The 20680-nt window shown below is 42.5% G+C and overlaps 1 protein-coding gene across 6 annotated transcripts in view; it reads right to left on the bottom strand.

Annotated features, from left to right (window-relative positions):
* Positions 1-20680, bottom strand: part of lama2 (laminin, alpha 2) — a 192011-nt gene that overhangs the window by 61481 nt on the left and 109850 nt on the right. For 3 of the 6 annotated variants that reach the window (XM_058613746.1, XM_058613747.1, XM_058613749.1), the window contains exons 22-26: positions 7710-7816; positions 6345-6617; positions 4717-4897; positions 2791-2927; positions 634-765 (exon numbers count right to left, since the gene is read on the bottom strand). In XM_058613746.1, the coding sequence (XP_058469729.1) occupies positions 634-765; positions 2791-2927; positions 4717-4897; positions 6345-6617; positions 7710-7816 (830 nt within the window). The remainder of the gene's footprint in view (positions 1-633; positions 766-2790; positions 2928-4716; positions 4898-6344; positions 6618-7709; positions 7817-20680) is intronic. The other 3 variants (XM_058613750.1, XM_058613751.1, XM_058613752.1) reach the window with 1 other exon arrangement.

The following is a 20680-nucleotide window of genomic DNA, read 5'->3' as shown; positions in this document are numbered from 1 at the left end:
AAAAACCTTGTTGTCTTTAGACTCAAATGTGTGTTTTTTTTCTCAATATATTTAAACGACCTCTCTGATTTTGCAGATTCCTAACAGTGAATATTTTTCTGGTTTCTTTGCTCCAATTAACAAAGAAATCGTTACAATTAAATAAATATGTTAAATATTTTGGAGGTTTTTGATTTGAGAACATCTTCCTTGTGAGGTTTGGGAAACACCGATCGACATTTTCTGACATTTTACAGACTAAATAACAACTAATTGACAAATGAATCGATGATGAAAGTCATCATTAGTTGCAGTCCGGAACGAAATAAGAAATAAATACAAGTTGAAGAACTAAAAACTGAATTTTCATAGATAATATGTCATATAGTGTCGAGTAACCAGAATGAAGTGTTCACAAGAAGTGTTATTTAGTTTATTGTGTACGTGTGTATGTCAGACAGAGATTAAAAGATTAAAATATCTTTATTTCAAATTATTTATTTATCGACCTGTTGTCATGTCCGTGATAATCTCTGCGCCGCACAGAAAGATCCTGAGTGAATTTCTGTCCTTTTTTCTCTCGCTCAGTACGAACCAAAGGACATTTTACAGACATTAACAGTAACTTATTATCATAATTGATCATTTATTCACCTGAGGAAAGTCTCTGTATCCGATCTGACACTCGTTGCACTTCTCTCCTCTGTAGGAGTCCCGACATAAGCAGCAGCCTGTGTTCATGTTACACTGCTGGGTCACGGAGCCGACCACGCTACAGCCACACTCCTGAAATACACACACAATACAAACACAAAAGGAACACACACTGAACATTAATTACCACTTTAATACTTTATGCATCATCTTTATGTATATTAACATCAAATGTTAATATACAGTATATGAGTGCTCGGTGTTCCTCTCTTCTTGTCTTCTGATGACAAGAACAATGACGGCTGGTCGTCATGGCAGTATGACATGATCTTTCGGCAATTATTATAATTTGCAATAATTATGGGATGTTACCCAGCCAGTAGTGTTGTAGTACTTGAGGTCGGTCTTTTTGAAGGTCTCAGTCTTGTCTCAGACTCTGGATTTTATTTCAAGACTGTGGGGGATATCAATAAATTGCCTGTGATTTTGTGTAAATCGTATTGCTTCGGGGACAACCAATAACTGACTAATTTAACATGAGAAATAGGCTGTCACACCTCCCGCCCCCTTTCACACACCCCCCACAAAAGTGCATGTGAGTGACAGGAGAAGAGGCCGTGAGAAGATGTCAGCCAACTCATCTATAATAACATTTGGATACCTGAACCACAAAGACAACGTGTCAATTCTGCAAAGCGACGCTAACGGAGACGGCTGGGACCACGTCCAACTTTTACTGCCTCGGTCTTGGTCTTGTCTCGATCTCGACCCCTCAAAGTCTTCGTATTGTCTCGGTCTTGACCCCTCAAAGTCTTGGTCTTGTCTCGGTCTCGACCCCTCAAATTCTAGGTCTTGTCTTGGTCTCAATACACTGTGGTCTTGGTCCCGACTTGGTCTCGGTTTAGGTGGTCTTGACTACAACACTACCAGCCAGCATGTCCATGTGGGCCCCATAAGGGTTCTTATTTGGGTTGACAATATGGCTCCCGAGCTGGGTTTGTCAGTGGTTTTCCTGGTGGCCCTATCATTTTACTGAGACCATATGGGACCTGCACAATGTCCACGTACTGTACATGTAGTACCCACTCAGTTCTTACTTAGTACTCACTTAGTACTGAACTTAGTACCCACTTAGTTCTTACTTAGTACTCACTTAGTACTTATTTAGTACTCACTTAGTCCTTACTTAGTACTCACTTAGTACCCACTTAGTTCTTACTTAGTACTCACTTAGTACCCACTTAGTTCTTACTTAGTACTCACTTAGTAGCCACTTAGTTCTTACTTAGTACTGACCTTAGTCCCCTTAGTGCCCACTTAGTACCCACTCAGTACCCACTTAGTATCCACTCAGTACCCACTTAGTATCCACTCAGTACCCACTTAGTACCCAGGTAGCCTGGAAAAGATAGTAAGAGGGCAGGGGATTAAAGAGGGAAAACACAGGTGGGTCCACCATGGAAACCACGGACGAACCCACTTGGGACCCATACTGTCAGCTCGATATAACATTTATGGGGCCCACATGGACATGCTGGCTGGGTAGCCAATCAAATCATGTGTATGTATAAATATATATATATATATATATATATATATATATGTACTGTATATATATATATATATATATATATACATATATATACTGTATATAAAACAGGCTCCAATTGAATTGGAATTGGTTGTTTCCATTCAGTGTCAACGAGCATTACAGCAAAGCATGTTATGTGAGAGGGCGATCCTACGAGACGATCAATGCATTGTTTTACTCTTAAAAAACCCTTAAATGTTTGTATTTTGTTGCGTTTTCTTTTCAGACACTTTACTTGGAGCTGTTTCACTTTGTGCTCTTGTTGTTCAGTATCAATAATACCTGCTGCATTCCGCTCTGTTTGTCCTCACATGATCGTCCCCCGGATCAATGTTGTCATTAAAGCGAGACTCGCGACACTCTCACGCTCCAGCCTCTAATTGCTAATAGTCTATTACGACTTCTGATAGTTGACTGTTATTGCTGCCTCGCGGCTCCTCAAACACTCTGAGCTGAGCAAACAAGCTAGTGTGATAATAGGAGAGGAGAGGAGAGGATGGGAGGGAGGGAGGGAGAGAGGGAAATAAGAGAGACAGAAGAACATCACTCTGGATACACAGACGTACCTTGCAGCCAGTTACGATGTCGTGGCCCCAGTGGTTGAGAGCGCAGCGGTCACACCTCTCGCCGACAGTGTTGGGAGGACAGATGCACTGTCCTGTGCTCGCGTCGCAGTTATTTCCCACATGGCTGCACTGGCAGGCTGCGACAGAGGAAGTGGATTAAAAAGGAAGAGACCAGAAGAGAGCAAGAGCATTATAGATGCTTTTAAATATCTTCAGGTTGTGAACATAGTTTTTCTTTGACGCTGTCGCATGCTGGCTGGTCAGTCCTGTTTCTGTCAAAGATCCTCTTCATTTCTGAAGAATTATTCCATGTTATGTCGCCCATAAATCTGAACTGAATCTGGATCTGAACTTTCGTTTCCAAGCAGCGAGATTTGATATTTTTGCCCGTGCCATGTTGATGTTTTGCAAACGGAACTTCACAGTCGTCACCTGCAGCTAGGCACGATGCCGGCGTTCACTCACTTTAATGCTTTAATGTCCATTTTTCCCCGAAATGGGACATCATTTACACACTTGTACACAATTAAAAGTGCCAAAGAAGAAGAGTTGAAGGTAGCGAGTGAGACCATAAACTCCTATTTGCACATGTCTGTGCCCGGGGAGCAATGGTGGATTGGGTGCCTTGCTCAGGGGTACCCCAGCCCTTGGTCCCTCCCAGGATTGAACCAGCAACCTTCCGGTTACAAGCCCAATTCCTTTCCTCTTGGCCACGAGCTGCCCGTATGTTCCCATAAAAATTAAGCTTAAAGTATTCTATTACCAAGTGACCAGTGGACTTATTAGGGTGTACAGTATATGACAGAGTTTATTTCCTTAAGCCACTCTGTGCTGCTTTGTTTTTTTACATCATGTCACTGCAAGTGAATCTTAATCCAGCGCACACCTGAGATTCCGGCCGCTGTTGCTGCTGCTGCTGCTGCTGTGTATGAATTAAATTGGTCATTTTGTAACACGGGAATCCTAATCTTGAGATAAAAATAAAAAATAAGCTGCGGGGTTGTTTCACTGCATCTCCATGTCTTTAATGTTAGGATTAATGACGAATGTTTGGTGCAAAGTGTGTTAGCGAGTAATTCAAAGAGAAACGACTGTCCACACAAGTTTCATTTAACGGCACATTTTTGCGCGGCCAGTGTCGAACACCAGCTGTGACGTCGAGTCTGTGATATTTGGGACTGAATCCGAGCAAACGCTGACCTTTCATCTGAGATGTGGACGCACAAGTGTGCTTGTTTTAATCTCAACTGACACACCGCCACTGAGGATTTTCAGTTAAAGTGACGTATAGTATAGAAAGTGTCTTTCTTTTCTTGGATCCATGTGTAAACAAAAGATTTATACAGACGTAGGTTTTACTTTACTGAATTATCGTTGGCAAAAACATATAAGACATTCAAAACATCTGTATATTTACTTTTCGGAGGGTATTGTCTTTTAGGAAGCCTGAGGTTTAGCCATGGATTTTATGCTCATTTGAAGAAAAAATAATAGAGGTTAAGCTATAGATATTATGCTCATTTGCAGAATAAAATACAAACACAGGCGCATACGAAGCATCTTTTTTTCCAGTGATTACCATTTTGTCTGTCTCAGTGTTTTCACTTTGTTCTGCTTGTGGGCAAAAAAAAAAAAAGAAAAGAAAGAAAGAAGATTTTACTTTATAATGATTATGAAACGATGCAGATGCATTTTTGACATGACATAATAGCTTTTCAATAACGCCGCAGACAATTTGTGTAAACTTTAAATTAAAACGAAAGCGGGGAACAGAGCGGCGGTTTAATGAGGACAGCACTTTGTGAGTGCTGATGCTGCTCCGGCGGCAAATTACAGTAAGTACAGGAGAAAATCTGCATGTTTTTCCGACAGACTGAGCCTTGTGTTGTTGTGACACTTCCATCTGTCCCGCTCGTCTCTGCTTACGTGTGCAGCCGCCTTCCTGGAAGTTAAAGAACCCTCGCGAGCAGCGGTCACATTTGGGCCCGCCGACGCCCGGCTGACACCGACACTGGCCGGTCTCGTCGCAGTCGAACGACTTGGAGCCGAACGAGTTGCAGTGACAGGGGACGCACTGTCCACGCGTGCTGAGGCCGTGGGTCTGAGCCTGGACAGACACACACACACACACACACACACACACACACAGTGACAGAGACAAAGAGGGAGGGCAGTTAGTTAAACATGAGCTGAGGATAGGTAGTGAACTTTAAGTGAGGAAGAGCTGCAAACAACTTCAAAGCAAACAAACGCAAGATGCTTCAGGTTCCTCGTACCAGCACATTGTATCAGTGTAGCATAATCTAATCTATAAATTTAATAGTGTTTTGTATGATTTGTTTTTTTAGTTGATTCCACTATCTTTAATCTTTAATACTGGTTAGATGAATTAAACAATGAGAGTAAGGCACAACATAAGTTATGCTTTGCTTTAGAAGCAAAATAAAAACTGCACCAAGAGCTAGAGAGTTATCTCATAATTAGATAACTCACACGTTCACAAACTGGCTCTAAAGTTAAATGTTGCCATTCTTTAGTAAAACAGCAATTCAATAACATTCAGTGCCACTTTTAAATGGGTGACATGTTTGGAAGATGCCTTGATGAAGTTGATAAAATGGCGATATCACGTGTAAAAAACACTTGTCATGCTTTCACGTTTCCCTGCCAGGCAAGGTATGAAGCTCCAACATGCAATCCCATCATGCAACAGTCCAAAACGACACCATTTTGGCAGGAAGCCTCGCTGATGGAATCCATAAATGACCAGTATTTACTGATGTGCCCTGGGACACCACGGCTAGTAGAAGACATTTTATCACCACAAGATCCCACGCTGAAGACAAGAGCAAAGGGAATCCACAAGTAACTTCTGTACGGATTCATATTTCATTCCGTTTTTCCTCTTGCGATGTCCCTTGCGCACTCTCTGGAGTGGGATAAAGGAAAGTTTATTACAACGTGGAAGATGTCAGGTTACTGCAGGTCTGGAATAATGTCCGCTCTCTGACTTGTTCCTATACGAGTGGAAAATACTACGGGGACATGATAAAGGGTCAGACCCACTCACAGTTTGTCAAGTTCTGTGATATATTATATTGCTCGATCTCCGTGGATTTAAACCGGCGCAGTGAACTCTTGACAGACTGAAACCGGCACTGCAGAAGCTTTTTCCTGCCAAACAAACAATCAGAGATACGTGACAAGTGGAGCTCCACTGTATACCAGGGTATGAAAAAGTCAAGGTGTCAAGGCAGCTGTCACACCGTTCCTTAGGTATGAGCTGTTTTTAATGATTTCCCCCCAAAACAGAGTGCAGGAATCACTCAGGTTCTGCCTCTTCTCTAATCTCATACTGTCCCATGACAACTCCCTGCATGATGGAGTTAAAGGTATTGCACTTAAAAACACATACCTGTGTTCCCATGCAAACACACACTAAATCACCGTGGAGACAAAAATGTCTCCGTTGAACTGTTGCACTCCAAGTCAAAAGAAAACACACCCATGCTGCTTCAAACACACCACTCTAACACACGTGCCGTGTGTTTTACCCCCGTCTTAGGCCTGTACGCCCCCCTGGGGCAGCCCCCCGTGCGCGACGGCCCTCCCCATCTCTGCTGCACGGCCTCCACGGGGACGCGCTCCACGGGGCGCCGTGTCTCCCGCCGCTCGTGACTCGGGCGGCGGGCGTCGCAGCGGCGGCCCACGAAGCCGGGGCGGCAGATGCAGCGGCCCTCGATGTCGCAGCGCTGAGACATAGAGCCGTACGCGCTGCAGCGACAGGGCACACAGTCCTGACGCTCGGCGTCCCACCAGCAGTTAGGCTGAGACCAATCGGAGCGCAGGGCACAGAGGGGCGACCAATGAGAGGGAGTGACCAGGGAAAAGTGAATTTACAGAGTCAAAAGTCATTGGAAAAGATGAGGAAATTAAATTTTTCACACCATTATAACAGACAGAGACACTTTATATGTTATAATACAGGAGGAAAAAGTCTGTGAATTACACTTTTAGAAAACATAAATCGGCTTCTGACCAACAAGGTACCTACCAGGTGCATAACTATAAAAAATAAAAATGTTACTATTCTGCCTCTTTTTGGTTTTTGGGAACATAAATGACGTAACATTGTGCGTTTGCTGCTTCACTCATCTGTAAACGGGTCTTGTCAAGCAAAACTATTGGACCTGACTTAGGGAGCGTTTGTGTGTATACACCAGCAGCACGGAGGTGGGTGGGGCAAGAAGCATTTACCCAGTGAAACTGCTGTTTTGTTTGAAGAGTGCTATTCATTTCTGAAAGTTTTCTAGGGTACTTGTTTATGTTTTCAGTCAAGCTTCAGTCAAGCCTCTGTCATTAAACAAATCACTTCCTGTGTGCAGTGCAGGAATGTCACTGGCCGAAATCTAACATTTTTTCAGTAGCATAATAAAAGTAAAGTGCACATTTGTTCTTATTTTAATTTGTTACGCACTATAGTTGTCAACAAAAATACTCACTAAATGTAAAGTAAAAGAGAAACAAGGTTAGTACTGTAGGTTATTTGGGTAAAAATTGAAATCATGATTTTTTTTCATTGACTTGAACTTGAAACGTAAAAAAAAGGAAAAACTGGCTTTAACCATGACATTTTGAATAAACCTTTTGAAATTACCTTAAAATAACTATAAGTTATTGATTCCACTGAATGCCTGGTGTTGTATTTTTGCCGGATGATGAGCGGGACAGGAAGTCAGACACCGTCACAACATTAAAAGCACTATTTTCAGAATAAAAGCCCCCGTTTTGTTTCGATTATTAAGTTTTTGTAATTGCTTGGGGCCTTAATCGTAATTGAAACACAAGTTTTGATTGGTTGCACAGCCCTAGTATGGCAGTAAAGGTACTTAAAATATCAGAATACTCAGAATGCTCACCACACACTCGTCACACTGTTGTCCAACCACGTTGTCTTTGCACGGACACTGTCCAGTCTGTTTGTTGCACACCTCGTGTGCCGAGCCGTTCGTATGACACTGACAGGCTGCGGAACAGGAAGAAAAAAAAACAACACATTTAACATCAGTTGCAATTTTCTAATTCTAAGTTTCTTTACAAGGAGTAAACAGTCATTGGTTTGACAATAACTTCCTGCTGCAGTGCACTGAATAAGAAGAGCTCATATCCTGCTCAAGGTCTTGTTGAGGATTTACTATAAATATGCACTTCAATATCCTGCTCACTGCACAATAAAGAGACTGATTTAGACTCTGCACATTGTTATTATTTATTATAATGAGCCAATAAAAGGCCAAAATGACAAAAGCAAACAAGGCTACAACACACATTTCCATTGAGTGAAGAATATTCATTTTCCCCGTTCATTCAAGTGAAAATCCAGCGTGAAAATCAGCACAAATCCATTCCTCTTCACATGGAGTTACAAAAAAAGAAGTCAACTCCACTCCAGCAGAAAATCCTGACAAGACATTTATGTGTGGAAAGTTCACTGATGTGTAAATTTAAAACTTGTGATTGGGAGGAAAAACTTTTTTTTTTTTTTTTCTCTAGAACTATCTTTGGGCCCCTAAAGCTCCAAAGATGAAGCGTCCGTGACGCAACAGAGGAAGCGGCGCTAAGCAGGTTCTCCTGAAGAGGGGCGGAGCTAAACACCGTTGACGGGAAAGAGCGCTGAGTCATCTCAATTTTAAGGTACACTGAGTATCTACCGCACTTCACCATCAGCCTCCCTCCTAGTGAAAATGAGGCGTTGCACCCTGACGATCTCTGAGTTTTGGAGAGAGAGAGAGGATCTACCCGTTTTATTGCTGATGCGGCACAATCTACTGAAAGTAAAAGCAATGGAGTAAGCACAGAGAAACTAAAAAAAACAACAGTTATTATATATTCATTTTCTCTCTTTACAGTAAGTTTGCTGAAATTTAATAAACCATGACAATATTTTTTTTTTTATCTTGTACCGACTCTTTGGCTCTGAGGAGGACTGAATAACGTTCAGTTATTTTTATATATTCATGCTCCATTAATAAGTTACTTCTATATCTCTCTACTTAAGCTGTATAGATAGATAGATACCTATAATTATTTTAATACCTGTTTAGACAGTAGCTCTGGATCTATACATACTTTAAATCTTCTGCTGTTGCTTTAAAGATGTGGCAAAGTTGTGACTCATGACCATCTCTCACCACAACACTGTCCGCCTGTTTGTACAACAATAATAATAATAATAATAATAACTAGTACCGCGCGCGGTTCTGAACGGGTTCGAGCCGACCCACGCGGGTCGCCGTGTGCCACGGCTCCCCGCGTGCCTCGCGCTCTCACCCGTTCATTCACCGCGCGCGGTACTAGTTATTTTCAGTACTAGTTATTTTCAGTACTAGTTATTTTCAGCGGCGTCCCCGCGCATGTCGTTCCAAATTTCGAGGGGGATCAGGCGATGTATGGCAAAGTTATAGGGCACTTCCTGTTTAAAATGGCAGACTTCCTGTTCGGTCAAGTGCGTGTCCGTAAACGTGTTCAGGGAACTTCCCTTGTCTTACATATCAAGTTTTGTGCAGATCGGACAATCTTAGAGTTGACTTCCTGTTTCGGGCATTCCACTTCCTGTTGGGAGGTCATCTCTTGCAGACATGCTCAGGACAGGTCCCTGGTGTCACATAAAAGGTTTCGTGCAAATCGGACAACGTACGGCAAAGTTAGAGGGCACTTCCTGTTTAAAATCGCCAACTTCCTGTTCGTCTCCGTAAACGTGTTCAGGGAAGTTCCCTTGTCTTACATATCAAGTTTTGTTCAGATCGGACAATGTAAGACTTTACTTCCTGTTTCGGGCGTTCCACTTCCTGTAGGGAGGTGACCTTTTACGGACATGCTCAGGACAGGTCCCTGGTGTCACATATAAGGTTTTGTGCAGATCGGACAACGTACGGCAAAGTTAGAGGGCACTTCCTGTTTAAAATGGCCGACTTCCTGTTCGGTCAACGGCGTCTCCGTAAACATGTTCAGGGAAGGTCCAGTAACTCACATATCTAGTTTCGTGTCAATCGGACAATGTAAGACTTTACTTCCTGTTTCGGGCGTTCCACTTCCTGTAGGGAGGTGACCTTTTACGGACATGTTGAGGAAGGGTCTGGGGTCCCACATACTAAGTTTCAAGTGGATACAACAATCCCTGTTGGAGCAGCATCAAAAACTATAAATGTAATTCTGTCTGCTGTCACCAGGGGGCGCTGTATTTGAAAATGAATATTTTCATATAGACGTGTTCAGGGCCGGACTGTCATCAATCCTTGCAAGTTTGGTTCAGATCGGACCAGGATTGGCAAAGTTGTAACAGTTTGTTTTTTTAGAATTTTCTACCACCACCAGGAGGCGCTGTTTTCAAAATGTACCGTTTCAACAACATAGTCGTCTTCAGCAACTAACCATCATCAACTATAGCAAGTTTGGTTGGGATCAGACCTTCCATCGCGAAGTTATAAGAGTTTCATTGTCTGTTATGAAAAATTATTATTATCTCCAATTTTGGCGCCCCCTATCTCGTACGCCATACAATATTTTAAAAAGCTTTTGATAACTTTTGATGCTCAACTCGTCCACATTGATCTCACCAAGTTTGAAGGTGATCGCACAAAAGCTCTAGGAGGAGATAATTGAAATACAAGCTGTCATATTGTCTACTGTCACCAGGGGGCGCTGTTTTCGAAATTGAATATTTTCATATAGACGTCTTTAGGGCCGGACTATCATCAATCCTAGCAAGTTTGAGTCAGATCGGACCAGGATTCGCGAAGTTGTAGCAGTTTGATTTTTTGTCCCAAAAATCCGACTTTCCGTCGTTGCCATGGCAACACCGTTAAACGATTTGTCGTCATATTGATCACGCATCATCTACCATGTGTTTTGACTGTTGTCACCAATTTTGAGTATGGTACGATTATCTGTGTAAAAGTTATTCCCGAAATCGTAAAAAAACTTTTTTTTGGTGTATTTTCTTTCACCACAAGGAGGCGCTGTTTTCAAATTTCACCGTTTTTTCATAGACGTCTTCAGCCATGGCCCATCATCAATGGTAGCAAGTTTGGTTCGGATCGGACCTTCCATCGCAAAGTTATAAGAGTTTTAATTTTCTGATGCGAAACATCAGAATCATCACGAACTTTGCCGCCCCCTATCTCGTGCGCCATGCGACATTTGAAAAAACTTTTGATACCGTGAGCTCCTCAACTGGTCCACAGGGACCTCACCAAGTTTGAAGGTGATCGCACGAAAACTCTAGGAGGAGTTAGTTCAAATACCATTGCTGCGAATTCGCCATAATCGCCAAAAAATCGCCAATCAACCCAAGATGGCGGATTTCCTGTTGGGTTTGGATCATGGTCATAATGTAATTTTTTCTTCATCCTGACCCACTACACATGTGTACCGAATTTCGTGCATGTGCGATATTTGTGTTGGTCATGGTGAATTTGGACAGGTGGCGCCGCACTTATTGGCCCCTCCCACATTCAATTTTCGACGCACATTCCCCGAACCTTTTTCAGACGTAAATTTACACCACGATTGATGCGGTCACAAAAATTGGTGAGTTTTGGGGTATGGGAAAGGCCTCAAAAAGGCAATTCATTTGGGGGAATAATAAGAATAATAATAATAACTAGTTATTTTCAGTACTAGTTATTTTCAGTACTAGTTATTTTCAGCGGCGTCCCTGCGCATGTCGTTCCAAATTTCGAGGGGGATCGGGCAACGTATGGCAAAGTTATAGGGCACTTCCTGTTTAAAATGGCAGACTTCCTGTTCGGTCAAGTGCGTGTCCGTAAACGTGTTCAGGGAACTTCCCTTGTCTTACATATCAAGTTTTGTGCAGATCGGACAATCTTAGAGTTGACTTCCTGTTTCGGGCATTCCACTTCCTGTTGGGAGGTCATCTCTTGCAGACATGCTCAGGACAGGTCCCTGGTGTCACATAAAAGGTTTCGTGCAAATCGGACAATGTACGGCAAAGTTAGAGGGCACTTCCTGTTTAAAATCGCCAACTTCCTGTTCATCTCCGTAAACGTGTTCAGGGAAGTTCCCTTGTCTTACATATCAAGTTTTGTTCAAATCGGACAATGTAAGACTTTACTTCCTGTTTCGGGTGTTCCACTTCCTGTAGGGAGGTGACCTTTTACGGACATGCTCAGGACAGGTCCCTGGTGTCACATATAAGGTTTTGTGCAGATCGGACAATGTACGGCAAAGTTAGAGGGCACTTCCTGTTTAAAATGGCCGACTTCCTGTTCGGTCAACGGCGTCTCCGTAAACATGTTCAGGGAAGGTCCAGTAACTCACATATCTAGTTTCGTGTCAATCGGACAATGTAAGACTTTACTTCCTGTTTCGGGCGTTCCACTTCCTGTAGGGAGGTGACCTTTTACGGACATGTTGAGGAAGGGTCTGGGGTCCCACATACTAAGTTTCAAGTGGATACAACAATCCCTGTTGGAGCAGCATCAAAAACTATCAATGTAATTCTGTGTGCTGTCACCAGGGGGCGCTGTATTTGAAAATGAATATTTTCATATAGACGTGTTCAGGGCCGGACTGTCATCAATCCTTGCAAGTTTGGTTCAGATCGGACCAGGATTGGCGAAGTTGTAACAGTTTGTTTTTTTAGAATTTTCTAGCACCACCAGGAGGCGCTGTTTTCAAAATGTACCGTTTCAGCAACATAGTCGTCTTCAGCAACTAACCATCATCAACTATAGCAAGTTTGGTTGGGATCAGACCTTCCATCGCGAAGTTATAAGAGTTTCATTGTCTGTTATGAAAAATTATTATTATCTCCAATTTTGGCGCCCCCTATCTCGTACGCCATACAATATTTTAAAAAGCTTTCGATAACTTTTGATGCTCAACTCGTCCACATTGATCTCACCAAGTTTGAAGGTGATCGCACAAAAGCTCTAGGAGGAGATAATTGAAATACAAGCTGTCATATTGTCTACTGTCACCAGGGGGCGCTGTTTTCGAAATTTAATATTTTCATATAGACGTCTTTAGGGCCGGACTATCATCAATCCTAGCAAGTTTGGTTCAGATCGGACCAGGATTCACGAAGTTGTAGCAGTTTGATTTTTTGTCCCAAAAATCCGACTTTGCGTCGTTGCCATGGCAACACCGTTAAACGATTTGTCGTCATATTGATCACGCATCATCTACCATGTGTTTTGACTGTTGTCACCAATTTTGGGTGCGGTACGATTATCTGTGAAAAAGTTATTCTCAAAATCGTAAAAAAACTTTTTTTTTGTGTATTTTCTTTCACCACAAGGAGGCGCTGTTTTCAAACTTCACCGTTTTTTCATAGACGTCTTCAGCCATGGCCCATCATCAATCATAGCAAGTTTGGTTCGGATCGGACCTTCCATCGCAAAGTTATAAGAGTTTTTTTTTTCTGATGCGAAACATCAGAATCATCACGAACTTTGCCGCCCCCTATCTCGTGCGCCATGCGACATTTGAAAAAACTTTTGATACCGTGAGCTCCTCAACTGGTCCACAGGGACCTCACCAAGTTTGAAGGTGATCGCACGAAAACTCTAGGAGGAGTTAGTTCAAATACCATTGCTGCGAATTCGCCAAAATCGCCAAAAAATCGCCAATCAACCCAAGATGGCGGATTTCCTGTTGGGTTTGGATCATGGTCATAATGTAATTTTTTCTTCATCCTGACCCACTACACATGTGTACCGAATTTCGGGCATGTGCGATAATTGTGTTGGTCATGGTGAATTTGGACAGGTGGCGCCGCACTTATTGGCCCCTCCCACATTCAATTTTCGACGCACATTCCCCGAACCTTTTTCAGACGTAAATTTACACCACGATTGATGCGGTCACAAAAATCTGTGAGTTTTGGGGTATGGGAAAGGCCTCAAAAAGGCGATTTACTTTAAGGAATAATAAGAATAACTAGTACCGCGCGCGGTTCTGAACGGGTTCGAGCCGACCCACGCGGGTCGCCGTGTGCCACGGCTCCCCGCGTGCCTCGCGCTCTCACCCGTTCATTCACCGCGCGCGGTACTAGTTATTTTCAGTACTAGTTATTTTCAGTACTAGTTATTTTCAGCGGCGTCCCTGCGCATGTCGTTCCAAATTTCGAGGGGGATCGGGCAACGTATGACAAAGTTATAGGGCACTTCCTGTTTAAAATGGCAGACTTCCTGTTCGGTCAAGTGCGTGTACGTAAACGTGTTCAGGGAACTTCCCTTGTCTTACATATCAAGTTTTGTGCAGATCGGATAATCTTAGAGTTTACTTCCTGTTTCGGGCATTCCACTTCCTGTTGGGAGGTCATCTCTTGCAGACATGCTCAGGACAGGTCCCTGGTGTCACATAAAAGGTTTCGTGCAAATCGGAAAACGTACGGCAAAGTTAGCGGGCACTTCCTGTTTAAAATCACCAACTTCCTGTTCGTCTCCGTAAACGTGTTCAGGGAAGTTCCCTTGTCTTACATATCAAGTTTTGTTCAGATCGGACAATATAAGACTTTACTTCCTGTTTCGGGCGTTCCACTTCCTGTAGGGAGGTGACCTTTTACAGACATGCTCAGGACAGGTCCCTGGTGTCACATATAAGGTTTTGTGCAGATCGGACAACGTACGGCAAAGTTAGAGGGCACTTCCTGTTTAAAATGGCCGACTTCCTGTTCGGTCAACGGCGTCTCTGTAAACATGTTCAGGGAAGGTCCCGTAACTCACATATCTAGTTTCGTGTCAATCGGACAATGTAAGACTTTACTTCCTGTTTCGGGCGATCCACTTCCTGTAGGGAGGTGACCTTTTACGGACATGTTGAGGAATGGTCTGGGGTCCCACATACTAAGTTTCAAGTGGATACAACAATCCCTGTTGGAGCAGCATCAAAAACTATAAATGTAATTCTGTCTGCTGTCACCAGGGGGCGCTGTATTTGAAAATGAATATTTTCATATAGACGTGTTCAGGGCCGGACTGTCATCAATCCTTGCAAGTTTGGTTCAGATCGGACCAGGATTGGCAAAGTTGTAACAGTTTGTTTTTTTAGAATTTTCTACCACCACCAGGAGGCGCTGTTTTCAAAATGTACCGTTTCAGCAACATAGTCGTCTTCAGCAACTAACCATCATCAACTATAGCAAGTTTGGTTGGGATCAGACCTTCCATCGCGAAGTTATAAGAGTTTCATTGTCTGTTATGAAAAATTATTATTATCTCCAATTTTGGCGCCCCCTATCTCGTACGCCATACAATATTTTAAAAAGCTTTTGATAACTTTTGATGCTCAACTCGTCCACATTGATCTCACCAAGTTTGAAGGTGATCGCACAAAAGCTCTAGGAGGAGATAATTGAAATACAAGCTGTCATATTGTCTACTGTCACCAGGGGGCGCTGTTTTCGAAATTTAATATTTTCATATAGACGTCTTTAGGGCCGGACTATCATCAATCCTAGCAAGTTTGGTTCAGATCGGACCAGGATTCACGAAGTTGTAGCAGTTTGATTTTTTGTCCCAAAAATCCGACTTTGCGTCGTAGCCATGGCAACACCGTTAAACGATTTGTCGTCATATTGATCACGCATCATCTACCATGTGTTTTGACTGTTGTCACCAATTTTGAGTGCGGTACGATTACCTGTGTAAAAGTTATTCCCGAAATCGTAAAAAAACTCTTTTTTTGTGTATTTTCTTTCACCACAAGGAGGCGCTGTTTTCAAACTTCACCGTTTTTTCATAGACGTCTTCAGCCATGGCCCATCATCAATCATAGCAAGTTTGGTTCGGATCGGACCTTCCATCGCAAAGTTATAAGAGTTTTTTTTTTCTGATGCGAAACATCAGAATCATCACGAACTTTGCCGCCCCCTATCTCGTGCGCCGTGCGACATTTGAAAAAACTTTTGATACCGTGAGCTCCTCAACTGGTCCACAGGGACCTCACCAAGTTTGAAGGTGATCGCACGAAAACTCTAGGAGGAGTTAGTTCAAATACCATTGCTGCGAATTCGCCAAAATCGCCAAAAAATGGCCAATCAACCCAAGATGGCGGATTTCCTGTTGGGTTTGGATCATGGTCATAATGTAATTTTTTCTTCATCCTGACCCACTACACATGTGTACCGAATTTCGGGCATGTGCGATAATTGTGTTGGTCATGGTGAATTTTGACAGGTCGCTTCGCACGTTTTGGCCCCTCCCACATTCAATTTTCGACGCACATTCCCCGAACCTTTTTCAGACGTAAATTTACACCAGGATTGATGCGGTCACAAAAATCTGTGAGTTTTGGGGTATGGGAAAGGCCTCAAAAACGCGATTTACTTTAAGGAATAATAAGAATAATAATAATAATCCTTCCAGTTTCAATAGGTTTCTTGCAACCTTGTTGCTCGAACCCTAATAATAATCCTTCCAGTTTCAATAGGTTTCTTGCAACCTTGTTGCTCGAACCCTAATAATAATAGATTTTAAAGCTTTGTACAAAAGGGAAATCTAAATATAAAATAGGGCAAATGTACCGTGACTACTTTAGTAGGAGTCACTTTAAAGCTGTAGTAAGTAAGTCCTGGTGATAATAGTTGTTGTTGTTTATGATGTTATTATTCTGCCTCTCGTCTCTTTGGTCTTCATAAACAGAGACATAGTAAGAATATTTCCTTCATCTGAAAACGTCACTGCAAAACTATCAGACCTGACTGGTGGAGCGTTTGTGTGTATACACCAGCAGCACAGGGGCGGGCGGGAGTTTTTATCCAAAGTCAAACTGCTGTGAACTCCTTTGACGACGGTTTGAATGTAACATTGTTCACGTTGAACATAAAACTGTTAAAATGTTGGTCCCTGACGCACCTTTCAAACGTAGGGTCACTATTCACATTTTATTCCTTGCTGCATGTCACATTTGACTCAGTGACTCAGTACAAATGTGTTGTTAACAGCTTCGTACGTTCATAAATGGTCTAACAATGACTGTATCGGACTAATATTGTTAATATTATTCTAAATAAATAAAACCCTTTTTCTCCCTCATGTTCTCTATTTGAGGCCACACGGTGGTGTAGTGGTTAGCACTCTCGCCTTGCAGCGAGAAGACCCAGGTTCGAGCCCCGGTTGGAACAAGGGCCTTTCTGCATGGAGTTTGCATGTTCTCCCCGTGTGTGCGTGGGTTCTCTCCGGGTTCTCCGGCTTCCTCCCACAGTCCAAAAACATGCAATGTGGGGATTAGGTAAATTGAACACTCTAAATTGACCATAGGAGTGAGTGTGAGAGTGAATGGTTGTTTGTCTCTATCTGTGTGTGGCCCTGCGATGGACTGGCGAACTGTCCAGGGTGTACCCCGCCTATCGCCCGATGTAGCTGAGATTGGCACAGCACCCCCGCGACCCTCTGGTGGAGGATAAAGCGGTAGATGATGACTGACATGTTCTCTATTTGTGAACTTTGCACAACTTGAACGGAACTTAACTGTGCGTGAGCTTGTTTTATGGGAAAAGAACACACCAACAAACGTCAATCAAGCACAAAGACACACAATTAAAAAAGCTTCTTGAACACGTCTCCCATCTGTTGGATGTGCTGTCACATGTACACACACACACACACACACACAGACAAAAGCATGTCCACCTTCTCACCATATTAGCAGCACACATGACATCCCACGTTCACACGTGTGTCACCGACTGTCCTTCTCTACTCTAACATGTGAAAGCGACACAACAGATGTCCACACACACACAGTAGCACATGAACAGTACGAGGCATGCACTGATTTCTTCTTCACACACATGCCTGATTAAACACACAAGACAACATGCATGTACAGTCGAGCGTATGTCCATCTCTGTTTCAGCCTCTCACACACAGGCCGTCTCCTGCCCCCGCCCCCCCAGTTTCACCATTCAGGAGCCATCTGGACTCCATTCTGTTGTCACAATGAAAAACCTATTTTTCTTTCTTTCTTCAAAAAACAAATGTGGCCTTGATTGTAAAGATGACATTTCCTTTACAAGCTGATGCATATTATGTTGTTTTGTTTCCCGGCAATCACTGCAAAGTGGTTATTGTGCGTCTACTCGACATTATTAGCACTTAAGTGGAGGCTTTAGAAAGAAATCTGAATGTCAAACTTTCTATTCTGTATCCACACAGTGCAACAAGAAACACATCATTAGAGTAACGCAAACGAATAAACAGACATCTTCTGTGGAGGTATTCAGAAGACCTGACTCATGTGTGTGACATTTTCATCGTCAGTCAATCAATCTGTCGTCTTCATGGAAAGTGAACTGTGAAAAAGCCACTTTTTCATGAATAGTAGGTGAGAACTAAAAATGCAGGTTGTTTTTATTGTTTCTAACGCTCAAGTCAAGACATTTCTTTGAAGGACTAATGTGAAGTGATTGAATTGAACTCAAAAATGTTTACTGATGTCCCTTCAAACACTGTTCTTTCTGCAACCAGTAGAGTTGCCCCCTAGTGGCCATTTAATCTTCTTAATTGCTGTTTGGATTCAGGCAGAAACCAGAAGACTATGTGCACTGTTTGTGCAACTTTCAGTCAGTGCAGTTTTTATATATGCTGTCAGCTTCCAATGTATTTATTTTACTTCTTTATTTTTAATATCCATGGAAAATCAGTGGACCCATGGTCCATGGTTCCCAACCTGGGGTTCAAGCCTCATCCAGGGGAGCGCCAGAGATCACATGAGGTTATTAAAATGATATTTGTGCATATTAAAGATAGAGAATCAGAATTCCCACATTAAAACAAATCTTTTTGGTCGACCTTTAATTTCCTCTGTGACCTCTGAACTGAGAAACATAAAACTCACTGGTTTCAAACAAGAAAACAAGGCAATATCTCAAGATTTACCTTGGTTTTGATTTTATGGAAACGCAGGACAGTTTGTATCCATATACACTGAGAGAAAAGGAACAAAACTACAACTGCTGTTTATTTGTGTATATAAATGTTGGGGTTGGACGGCCTGCTTTGTCTTGGGCACAAGGGAAAAAAGGTTGGGAGCCATTTCTCTAGATGACAGTATGAGACAAACTATTAAAAATGGTCAAATTATAATAATTGTGAGTTTATAAATGTCTTGTACGAAGCATCTACACAACAAATGTCTTATGAAACAGGAAGTATAATTACCTCAGCAAATGACTACATGTGCACTTTGGACAAATGTGTGACAGTGAAGTCCACACACACACACACACACACACACACACACACACACACACACACACACCACCCTGCAACGACCTGCAAATGACTTTCCTCAACGTGACAAATGAAGAGACGAGTTAATTTTCTTGAATTTGTTCCTTCCGACAAATTGCTTTGTGGTTTCGTTTGCTTTTCAGAATGAGCCATTCTCCATTACCGCTCGTGATTTAAATTGAACCGCTAAAGGGGGAGGGGGGTAGGCGGGGGCATGGGGAGGGCACAAAATGGCTGCTGCCAAAATGACCACATATGGCAACTCTGACATCAAAAGAATAAGGAAAAAAAGTATAGGATGTTTACAGTCTAATGGTGCACAAATGGACTCAGTGTGAACTCTACTGCTCCACTCAATAAAATTCATTAAGACTGAGGGAGATGGGAGAGCGAGGTCACACACACAGAGAGAGAGAGAGAGAGAGAGAGAGAGAGAGACCTAAACTGACAAAGGTGTAGAGAGAGAGAGTTGTTGTGTTTTAATAATTCCTGCTGGTCTTTTGTCATTTGTGCTGGATCAATAATAGCCCTCCATCTCCAGACACGAGCAGCCGATCAGCACTGTGGGAGAGCAATAGATCAGGCTGATTAATCAATATCCATTTAGCTGGGTGGAGAGGGGGAAACAACTGGAGAACAATGAACTATCAAATACACATTAATAGCATCTGTCAGCCACCCGTCTGTCTGTCTGTCTGCCTTTGTGCTTGTCTGACGATTTTATTATCCGTCTCTTCTTCATCAGTCGGAGCTGTCTCTCGCTCACCGCGAGGTGCCCCCCCCCCCCCATTCGTCTCCACTTCTGCTGATTCCACTGTTCTTTGATGGAGATAATAACAAATGCCATCTGTATCTGTACGTCTGTATTCACTTTTCTTTTTTTTCTTTTTAATTCATTCTCACTCTTCACCACAGCTGGCAGTCAGTGGGCTGCTAAGACATCACACCTCCTGCCGACGCACACACACACACACGCGCGCGCTACATGGTGTACTATGGTGCTCTGTGTTTAAGTGACGTGATCAAAGGTATCATTTTGTAAGAGGAAGTTGTGCTCGTCAGTCTAATGCCCCCACTGAGACATTGAAGCAGGCCTGAAAAGTTGATGATGTTTTCCTCTTCCGACGCATGTTTTTAATGTGATTACAGTACCCTTGAATTTATTTTGCTATTTATTTTGTAATTATGCAGACAAAACTGCTTCAGTGAATATGTTGCTTTTATCTAAACCATCCTCTGCGTCCCAGGAGGTCATCGCTTAAAATCCTCTTCACACCCCGATTGTAACCAATGAATGAATGCATTGTGACAAAAATGAAAAAAGGGATGTAAAAACACCATCCCTTCATAATGAACGCCCCAAATTAATTAATTGGATCATGACGCTCCAATGACCAATGACTATTTAGGGCGATATTTAAAAACTTTCAAAAACTTTCATGGATTTCAAGAACCCACAGGAATCCTGTTAACCTTTAGAAAACAGGCCATTTCGACTGCTTTTTTGTCCATTACTATGTTTAAACATACAGTATATACAGAGGCTATAAGAATGTGCAATAAAGAGTGTCATTTTCACTAACTATATAAACACACCTGAGCAAAAAGTACTCAAAATGATTAAAATCGGA

This window comes from Solea solea, chromosome 17 (genome assembly GCF_958295425.1).
Source record: "Solea solea chromosome 17, fSolSol10.1, whole genome shotgun sequence".
In the NCBI taxonomy this organism is placed as follows: domain Eukaryota; kingdom Metazoa; phylum Chordata; class Actinopteri; order Pleuronectiformes; family Soleidae; genus Solea; species Solea solea.
This window is presented reverse-complemented; position numbering and strand designations above follow the sequence as displayed.